This window comes from Nelumbo nucifera, chromosome 5 (genome assembly GCF_055504915.1).
Source record: "Nelumbo nucifera cultivar China Antique chromosome 5, China Antique-T2T, whole genome shotgun sequence".
NCBI lineage: Eukaryota > Viridiplantae > Streptophyta > Magnoliopsida > Proteales > Nelumbonaceae > Nelumbo > Nelumbo nucifera.
Genome location: NC_142653.1, coordinates 4075335 through 4085988, shown reverse-complemented (window position 1 = coordinate 4085988; position 10654 = coordinate 4075335). Strand labels below are relative to the sequence as shown.

The following is a 10654-nucleotide window of genomic DNA, read 5'->3' as shown; positions in this document are numbered from 1 at the left end:
AGCCAAGTATACTGGTGGGAGGTTCTTGACGAGTTTGGATCTCCTGCCCATGTCTACCCACATAACATCGCAATCACACATGGAGAACATCTCATCCTCCTACATAGTATTTATTATGCACGGAACACCCCCCCTCCCCAAACTTGAATTAAAATGTAAAATATCATACTCTAACTTTCCTCCAACCCCCAAAATAAAATTGTTTATTTTTTTTTCAAAAAGTATATAATAGATCCAAACCATTTTCCCCTATACCCAACTTCTCTTACTCCCTGTCTCATTTTCTTGTTCAATTTGCCCCTCGAAAAGAAAATTCCTGGCTCCTCAATTGATGGTAGTGTTCACACGTTGGTAATGTGGGCAAAAAAAAAACTTTGCCCGCGGGGGCCAACAGCTTATACCGTTGAGAGAATTATTGGGAAAATAGTAATTGTACCTTATTTACTTTTCGACCATAAAAATAGACATGGATGTGAATGGGTGAATCAGTGTGAATATGGCCGTAAGGAACAGGTCTTTACATCAGTGGAAGGACACTAGAGGAACGGAGGTCTGACGATCTCATCCCTCGGTCCCTCCCTATATACATTTTTGGGAAATTTATGATTTGCTCCAACTTAAAATTTTATTAGTTTTTTGAATATATTGTCCGAAATCCCAAATCTCTAATTATTGGGAACAAAGGTCTTGATAGATTCCCCGTCACTATTGCTAACTGTATAAATTCATAAAAATTTATGAAATAGAAGAATCAATTAAAAATCATACAATCTGTGATAGACGTGTCAACCGATTGCAAAAAAAATAAAAAAAAGCCTGAAACACTATCAATTCGCCCAATAAGCCCATACCGGCGGGCGTAGCAATATTTTAAACCTTGGTCACTACACATAATGGATGAACAACAAATGCAGCAGATACCAACTCTCCTTGAAAGCCCTCTTGAGAGACTACAAAATCCTCTTAAACTTTTATTACACTTTTTTCCTATCTCATCACATGTATTCTCATTTTTGTATATATGGATATTTGCATACGTGGAAGAAGAAACCAGTTGCTGACTGGACAGTGGGACTGGGAATCTAGCACAAAGGTGGGGTACAGATGACTAGAGGTGGCAAATTTTGGGTTGAGTTATTTAGGGGCCTGTTTGATGTGTCTTTTTGCACGGTCTTTTGGCTGTTTACAATCATCTAAATAAAATTTATGACAGTGAAGAACTAAAGCTTCTAATACTGTGTAAATTTTCTGTTTTACTTTTTTATAATTTATTTTTATTTTTTGCATTTTCTGTGTTTTCTTATAATTTCTGTATTTGTAAAATAAATTCTATTAATTTTTATTTTCTATATTATTTTATAATTTCTGCACTTTTCTATGTTTTAATGAATTAAAAAATTAATGGGTTGTTACTTATTAGATGATTGGATTGGGTTAAAACGGGCTAAGTTGAACCCAATCTATTTAATTTTCTCCGAATTGGTGATTAACGGATTGGGTTTGAACTTTTGAAGCTAACCCAAACCCATACAATTGCCATCCCTACCTAGATTACGGCCCAGGCCAAGTCACCCAAAATAGAAATCCAATTCACGCTTTGCGAAGGCAAAAGGAAATCATTCGATTTCTTTGTTCCCAAGTCCTAACACCACCACCACACAAGGAAAGAAAATAACTGATATCAGAATTCACAAAACGTATGTCTTGCCAAAAGGTCAAAATGAATGATGCTTATAATTTGATAATTTGATTGATGGTATAAAAAGATGGAATAGCAAGTATGTTGCACAAACTTTGCTCTTTCTACAACACCCCACACGGAACCACCATGAATCATGAATGTTATTGTTAACAAGTATGATGATGGACCATGGTGCTGGCTGCGTGCAGGAGCATGATAATGAGCCATGTAGAATCGCCCGAAATTGAGGGAACAGCCCCTTTGGCTTTCTTTGAGTTGAGAGCACAATGGAGAATTTTTTTAATTAGCACTCCCCAATTGCGGAATTGCTGCCCGCTTCAGTTCAGGCTTCAAAGTTGAAAGTTGAAAGTTGAAACCACCTCTCACGTTATTGGTGCTTGCTGAAAAATGTTGAACTTCAAAACGGAACGGTAAACGGTAATGCATATATATCTACCTCCCGCAAGTAACAGCAGCGTGGCCATGGATCCGAACTAGTTCCATGACTCGAGCTACCACCGTCAACCTTTACTTTCTTTGACTCGTGCCTCACTTCAAAGAGCCAATCCTGGTTATCAAATTCATTGTACTCGCTCTGAATAGCAGGTGGCACCCAGTTCTGGATTAAATCCCTGTACTTCCGTAATTCTATTTTCATTTCATCGCTTTCAGCAGGAAAACTGGATGTACAAGTTCCGGTCCTGTCTTCTGCAACAACCTCATTCCGTCTGGAAGTGGAACATCGCACTCCTATGCTGGAACACGGAACATTTGCATGTTTATCCTGTATAGCAATCTCACTCCTATCCGAAGTAGAACAAACCTCTTCCCTTTTGGGTTCAGGAGTAGCTTCACACTTTCCTTGGGAACTGATTACAATCCTTCCAGAACTAGAACAGGCTGCTACTTCCTTGCTGGGTAACATTTCTGGATCCTTGTGTTTTACCAATGGCAGCCGTATTCTGAGAATGCTTGCTTTACATTTACAATAAGTAACAATTTCAACGAATCAGTGCCTGAGAGAACCTAAAAAGCCCAACGAGCACAAACCCTCTAGGGAGGAGACTTTTACAGAAATACTCACCATGGTTATGGCTGACATCAGAGGACGTGCTATGCTTTTTCCTCTTGTGGCTGTTCTGGGTGCTGTCAGAAGAGTCGTCGGGATTCTGAGAAACAGCAGCCTGTCCATGTTCTTCAGTAAGCCCGCTCTTCTCCAATTGTCCGCTTTCATCATGGCTATTTCTTGGATGCTCTCCTCCCTTATTATCTACTTTGCTCTTATCCTTGTGCCGCTTTTCATGACAGTGGTTTCTCTTTTCAATATGCCCATTCTCTCTGGCTTTGTCCTTCTCTTTCTCTTTCTTCTCTTTCTTCTCCCTCCTCTTCTCTTTCTTCCTTTCTTTCTTGGCCTTGTGCCTTTCTCTCTGGAGCTTCATAGCACCAGAATAACCATCAATTTGAGAACAGACTGCTAGAGCAGCAAGATCGAAGGAACAAAGCAAGACCAAGATCATGGACATGAAAATTTATTACGAATTTGGCTTATTATGATGCAGCAGTATAAAGTCGCTATTTCAATATATCACAGTCGATATTTTGTTAAAGTTCAACAAATATTACAAGGAAAGATGCTGAAGCCATTCTTGTGCAAACATCTATCCCAAGGGAAGCAGTCAGACATTTAGATGGGCAGCTTATAGGCAAATAGATTGGCATAGAGGTCTAGCATGTGGCAACAAAGTTTAAACTATTCAATTTGTAGCAATTCTGCTATATAAATAAAAATCTGCCATAGTACAGTAGAGCTGGTTTAGTAATTTTATGAACCGAGTACATTGCTTCCCATGGAATCCAAACGCACGCTACCGGAAAACTGAGTTATGAAAAGAATCACCACAAACCACCATCTCTACCTGAATGGTCCTAATTCCACACATCAAGCACTTAAACTACATGCTTGGAATACCTCAAAGAAAACCATGCTAAGCTAGACACTAACAGTAAATTCTAAAGAAACCCAAAAACAGACAGCTTAACTGACTTAACACCTAAGCAATTTGAAACCAAAAAAAAGTTGAAAGCTCACATGACCCTCTAAGCTGCTTAGACCAGCTATTAGTATTGAAAAAGTTAAGTAAAATAAGAAAAAAATAAAACAAAGAAAACAATCTATATGTAAAATAATTTTTAGCATCTGCACAATCTGAAGATAATAAATGCCATCAAAAAGACTAGCAACCATTAGAAGCCCTGAGCTCTCACAACTGCATTTCTAACCAGGTTAAACCCCCTCCCTCACTATACCATAATCCATAAATCAATCTGATAAATCATATTCATACTTTAATATTAGATAGCATAAAACCTGCTTGGAAGCCATGAATCTGCCTATTAGACTAAGCAAATATGGTATTTGAGAGTAGAAAAGATGCAGCACATAAAAAAGTAAGTTTCTTTAAGTCTTCCGAGACAGGTACAAACAACCATGGATTAACAGAGGTTACACCTTCCACCAATAACCAAAATAAGAACCCCATTAAGGTGATCTCATCTCATTATGTTTATATGCCAGTTGCATTCCTTGTGAAGCTGATCTCTGTATACTGCTTTGATTTCAACGGCACACTATCCAGATATCATATATAACATTGACTTCAATTCTCATTATCCAAGCCACTGCCAAATGATCATGATATGGCATGTCTATATGTACATGTATCAAACATAAGCCATTAAGCCTATTATAAACTGGTTAATTATTAGAATTGAATCAATATTGAATAACAATTAACTCATTACATACATTTTAACATCTTAGATTCACAAATTACTTATTGGATACTGAATAATTCATACCATATGACACAAGTACTTTCACTCAATTCACTGGGGGCAACCCTTGATTCTTCCACTAATCCACCCTAAACCCTATTGGATACCAAAAGATTTTCCATCCAATAGAAAAAACTCAATCGTGGTCCCATCAATTCAGTCTGTAATGCCTATAGATCAAATCATAATGAATAAATCCATGACAGAAAATGACAGCATTGGAATTGAAAACAGAAAGCTGGCAATGCTTTCACAGGCACTCACCATAACCTATACCTCATTTAAGTCATAAGACTGAGACAGGATAAAATAAATTTACAAGTATAATCTTCATTTTGAACAGTAGAAAGCCCAAGAAAAAATATCCCATCAGGTGTTTTTGCTCATCTACAAACTTGCCTTAGCATGCTTTGATATTAAGCTCTGTTAGTTTCCTAAAACTGTGTAACAATCATTGCCAAATCCAGGACAAAATTATGCTTAATGACATATGAGTTTCTCAAGCACCTTAAAGGGGAACCTGCAGTGGCAATTCTAGAAACAACCCGTGGCAATATCATTTGCCCATACATATATAATGCTGTGAAAAGTGAAAACACTTCTTGATGCCCTTATATCTGACAAATAATAGAGACATCGATGCACAACATTTGTATAGATAATAACTGCACTAAGTGAAACCCAACAACCAAGTACAATGCAGAAATAACCGTAATAAAAAAATGAATCAAGTAAGACCGAACTTTACTTTCAATTAGTCAAATTGACCAAAAAACTTTCAATTAGCAATTAGTCTGCCGATTTTCCACAACCAAGTAGTTAGTTTTACTAAAGCTTTCATGTGTTAGTGTCACAAATAGTTGCTTTCTTTTCCAATTAGAATGTCCACGCGCACATGGCATCAAAAACATGGCCTTCCCTGATCCCCATGTAAATAAGATTTTCTACGGAATGATAAGAAGTCATTGATCCACAGATAAATCTTCCACAATATGGCTCAGTCCTCTAATGAAGTGAAGATGATAAAACTAATTTGACATTTTAAATACACGGGTGCCAAAAAGAATGGCAAAATGTAAATTGGGTTCCCAAAAAATCTGCCAGACAACAACCCCGATCATAACCTCATATACACTTAGTTGGAACTGCAATTCATATACCCACAGATACTAGTCTTCCATGTTCCATAACAACTCTACAAGTAAAACACACTTTCCCAAACCAATTAATCGTATATTGTTACTTCTTTTCCCTTATTTGTACTTTCCTCTTTCCTTCTATTTTTATGACATGCTCCACGAAGACACAACGAAAGATGGCAGGAACCTCATCTGGGGTATTTCCTCGAGGGTTCAGATACATTCAAAATTACCCGCCTAAGCAAATATCCGTTTCCATTATGCATTGGTTACAAAAAATGTGTATTCACTGTACACAAGAAAACCCAATATCTGATTCAATATTTCCAATCACGTTTGCGAATCGAACAAAGTAGTCGAGCATAAACGCAAAAATCAACACAGCATGCACGCTCAACAAACCTTAATCGATTCACTCTGAGCCTCGGCGTCGTTCTTCCTCTCATACCCCGGAGGAGGGTAAGGAAAGCATCGAGACATGTTCACAACGGAATCAACACCGCAGAAGTCCCAAAATTACTTGAGCAAAACTGAATCAACACTGTGTAGTCAACCACAAATCGCCTGTTATTTGTCTGCAGGAAAGCAAGAAAGCAAAATTGCTCAAAATTTGCCCCAATAGGTAATAGACGCGGTCATGCTTAATCAAGAAAGGCTATGAAACACCGAATCTAGGTTCAAGCTCTCTCACATTCACGCAAAGTTTGACGCGAGATCATTCAAAAAATAATAAAGATCAACCGAAATAATGGCGCGAGAAGAGAAACCCTATGATTAGGGTTTTCAGAAAGAGAGAGGGGGAAAGAGAGATCTGAAAACGAGAAGCCCACAACAGCTACGCGTTTTTCCTTTGGCAGCTGAATAAGGGTATATATAGCCTCAGTCCTCAAGGTCGGCCCGCCTCTAACCTCTTTCGACGGAACCCTCTAGGTATACTTTTACTTTTTTACCCTTATAATTTTTTATTTCTATATTTATTCGTACGGATCGAATCGGATCGGGTTCGAATAAGGGTATATTCAAATTCGATTGCGGGTTCGATTTGAATTCGAATCCTATCGGTAAGTCGGATCAGATCTTTTAAAAATTAATAAATTATTAAAATAAAAATAAAGTATATTAATTTAAATACAATAAAAAACAAAAATATAAATACTTTTTTAATTATTTTATCATATATATACATATTTTTATAAAAAAATAAATAATATAACAAACTTATAAAAATATAATATAAAAAATATATTTATAAACAAATAAATAACATATATATGTATTATATATATTTATATTTATAAACATATAATATATATTGGATCGGATCTTCTAAGATTGGATAGTCGTGATTCGAATCTGATCCGATCCTCCGAAGATTCGAATAGGGATGACCCAAATTTGATCAAATAGGATCGGGTCTCGAATCGGATTAGATCATGATCCGGTCCATTTGCACATCTTTGCAAGCGGGCCACGTGGAAGTCACCCCTAACCCAACCCAAAATGGTTGATCTTTCGATCCCTAACCCCTTATCTTACATACATCCATGCACTTTTTTATCGGCTTTGGGTTCATTTGTGTGAGCAAGGAATGGATATATCACCAATAAAATGCTCTCAACAGTTAAACACTATCCCAACAAGCCATTGCAATCGCAGTTTGGAAATATCTCACTTTTCATTTAGGCTCCGTCTGGTTTGTGGGACGGGGATGAGAAAAATGGAATATTCCAAAAATATTCCCTTTTCTCATATTTGGTTTGAGGGAAAGAGGGCGATTCGGTGAGAAAAGTGTGGGATATTAGAGCCAAGGTTTTAAATTTCATAATGTATTGGTCGATATGTATCGTTTTCGAAAGAGTTTCAATACACGGAACATGTCTAATTAAATGGTTTCGTATTTTTTTGTCCGTGTTGAATTGATACAGGTCCGTACCGGCCTTGTATCAGTCCATATATCGGCCGATACAACCCAAAACGGGCCGATATGCATTATGTATAAGCCGAATTTAATTTCCCTCTCCTTTTTAAATTTAAATTTAATTTATATCTTCTCTCTCATTCATATCAATTTTAATTAAGCCTTAAAGTCTGAGACGTCACTAAATGCTAATATAATTTAATTAAATGCTCATTTAAGTTATCTTTAATTAGAACATTTATTATGTCATTAAATGACATTTAAGTCAAATAACTTGTTAAAAATCACAAACCAAAGGTAAAACATTTTGAACCCAAGTCATTTGCTTGCAACACTAATTAATTAACCATTATGTCAACCTCAATTACTTATTAGAATAACATGTTTTTTTATACTTAAAGTAATCTTTCTTGCCTTGGTGGATGTTTCCCAATACATGTTATAAATTTGTTTATTAATATTTATATAATAATAAGATGGATACAAGTTAAATTTATTTATTAAAAATTAAGGAATATATTAACTTGTATACATAATAAATATCATCTAAGTCTATATATAATAAATATTAACTAATAAATGACTTCAAAAAAATATTAACTAATAAATATTAGTATGTATACACATACATTTTAGTTCTTCTATTATTTTTCAATGGTTACTAATTATATCCCAATACTTCATATAAAATCATTAAAGAATGATTTTTTATGTTTAAAAAAATTAGTTATAATCACATAAAACTCATTTTTATTATTGTTCATATTTTTGAAAGATTTTTTTAATTTTCTAGTGTATCCATGCGTATCTTGATTTTTCGTCCGTATCTATACGTTTCTAAAGCGTATCTTGATAAGTCTCTTAAAACTACTTTTCTGATACACTTTGCGTTTTCTGATACTTTGAACCTTGATTAGATCCCAAAATCATGAATTTGGGGTCACATCAAAACCGTGCAACCCCAGTGAAAAAATGTAAGAAACCACCGTTCACTCTCTCTTTCGGCGAAACTAGCGACGACGGCACCCCCTTTCAGCCACTCCCTTCCTCCCTCTCTCCTCTCTTCTTCTAGGTTCGTAGATACAGATCTGGGTTCGCAGACACAGATCTAAGTTCCATGGCTTTTAAAAACGAACCGGTGACCGAACCGGTCTGGGGTCCGGTTACCGGTTTGAATGGTTCGGCCGTTCAACCCGAATGGTCGGCCCGTTCTGACAAAAAAAATTAAGAAAAATTAAAAAATTGGAAAACGGTTAAAACCGTTCGAACGGTTAACCAGTCGATTCAGCGGTTTGTTGACCAAAATCAACGGTTTTGAGGGAAAAGCGGTTTTGGAGGAAAACGAAATCGGTCAGGTGAACGGTTCCCGGTTTTTCCGGTCCGACCGTCCGATCTGGTCCAGTTTTGAAAACAGTGCTAAGTTATGCCATGGTAGAACTTAGATCTGGGTTCGCAGACACAGGTCGGAGACACTCCCTTCCTCCCTCTCTCCTCTCTTCTTCTCTTTCTTCTTTTGGGTTCGCAAACACAGTCGCAGACACAGATCTGGGTTCGTAGACACAAATCTAAGTTCTGCCATGGTAGAACTTAGATCTAGGTTCGCAGACACAGGTCAGAGACACTCCCTTCCTCCCTCTTTCCTCTCTTCTTCTCTTTCTTCTTCTGGGTTCATAGATACAACCGCAGACACAGATCTGGGTTTGCAGGTATAGTGTTTTCTTCTCCCTCACCGTCTCCTCTCTTCTCCTTGAAACAATGTTTTTTTTTATTATTTTCTTATGTATAAAACCAAACAATGGAAGAGTAGATTTTTACACTTTCCCATCCCATCCCATCTTTTCCCATCCCACCTAAATCTTCCCACAAACCAAACAGAGCTTTAGGCTTTGTTAGTTTTTCCATAAATAAGAGGAGATAGTTGGTCAATGGGTAGTAACTTTCCCATTTGATGGAAAAAGTTTATAAAACATAATGGGACAAGTTTGTCTATTTTGACATTAGCTTTTTATGGGTAAAAAGTCATTATATTGCTTACCTAAGAATTAAAAAAGCATGGATAAGTGAACTTACTCGGGTAAGTGATACTCAGGAAATATTTACCTCGGTAAGTGCACTTAGTTAGACAAATGACCTTTTGAAAACCAAAAAAGCCTTATAGGGAGATGCTATCGATGTGTAATTGTAATAACTTGTGACAATGTTCAAAGCATTTGTTGATACTTGATAATAGATTTGTACTCCGATTGGGTTGCACAAGGCCTCAATTCTAACCCTAAAATGACCTTTAACCCAACCTAACCCTTTTTTTCTCATTGGGATGGGCTTGGGCTAGGGGTACAAATGGATCATACCACAATCCAATTTGATCTAAAAATCTAGTCCTACTTTGTTGGATTCGGATATACCCCCCTGTTGAATTTCGAGTTGATTGCAAATCGAATTGAATTCGTAATAGCCCCCTGTCTAATCCGATATATTTATTTATTTATAAATATGTTTATATTACATTTTTTTATTCTTTATATTAAATATTTATTTATAAAAACACATGTATGTATGTGATGAAAATAGTTAAAGAAAATACTTGTATTTTTTATTTCTTTATATAAATTGCTATATTTTTCAAAATTTTCATGAATTAAATCCAATCGGATCATATTTAGATATCTGACATTATTAATAAATTCGAATTCGAATATGTGTTTGTGAGACCCGATCGGATCTTCATATTGGATCATATTAGATTTTTGTACTATCAGACCAGATTCAGATGTACCTTGATTCGAATCCAATCCGATCAATTTGCATCCCTAAATTGGGCCAACCTGGTCCAAGTTTAGCCATTACCCTTTGTAATCATTCATTTAAACCTATTCACTCATCTAACCTTATCTTAATATTTGTTGTTAACTTTTTATGGTTACATTTTCACCTCCGATTTTGTTTAAATTGGAGTCTTCTATTTATAAGACTTGATTTGAAAGGAGTATAAATACAAGTATATACAGTTCACAACCTTATATTTTGTATTATCTTGTATACATTTGCATTGTACGTGTACATATTTGTATTTGTATTATT

At 36.0% G+C, this 10654-nt stretch overlaps 1 protein-coding gene across 4 annotated transcripts; it reads right to left on the bottom strand.

Annotated features, from left to right (window-relative positions):
• Positions 1-1704: 1704 nt before the first annotated feature.
• Positions 1705-6498, bottom strand: LOC104603628 (uncharacterized). Of its 4 annotated transcripts, none has more exons than XM_010267691.3 (4): positions 6347-6498; positions 6058-6230; positions 2766-3114; positions 1705-2656 (listed from the first exon to the last, which is right to left on the bottom strand). In XM_010267691.3, exons 2-4 carry the CDS (start codon positions 6133-6135, stop codon positions 2100-2102), a joined length of 984 nt encoding a protein of 327 aa, XP_010265993.1. In that variant the 5' UTR covers positions 6136-6230; positions 6347-6498; the 3' UTR covers positions 1705-2099. The 4 variants fall into 4 exon arrangements, 3 of the variants coding, with proteins under 3 accessions (XP_010265993.1, XP_088745002.1, XP_088745001.1); XM_088888876.1 differs by having other exon boundaries at positions 2766-3108; XM_088888875.1 differs by having other exon boundaries at positions 6351-6498.
• Positions 6499-10654: the final 4156 nt, after the last annotated feature.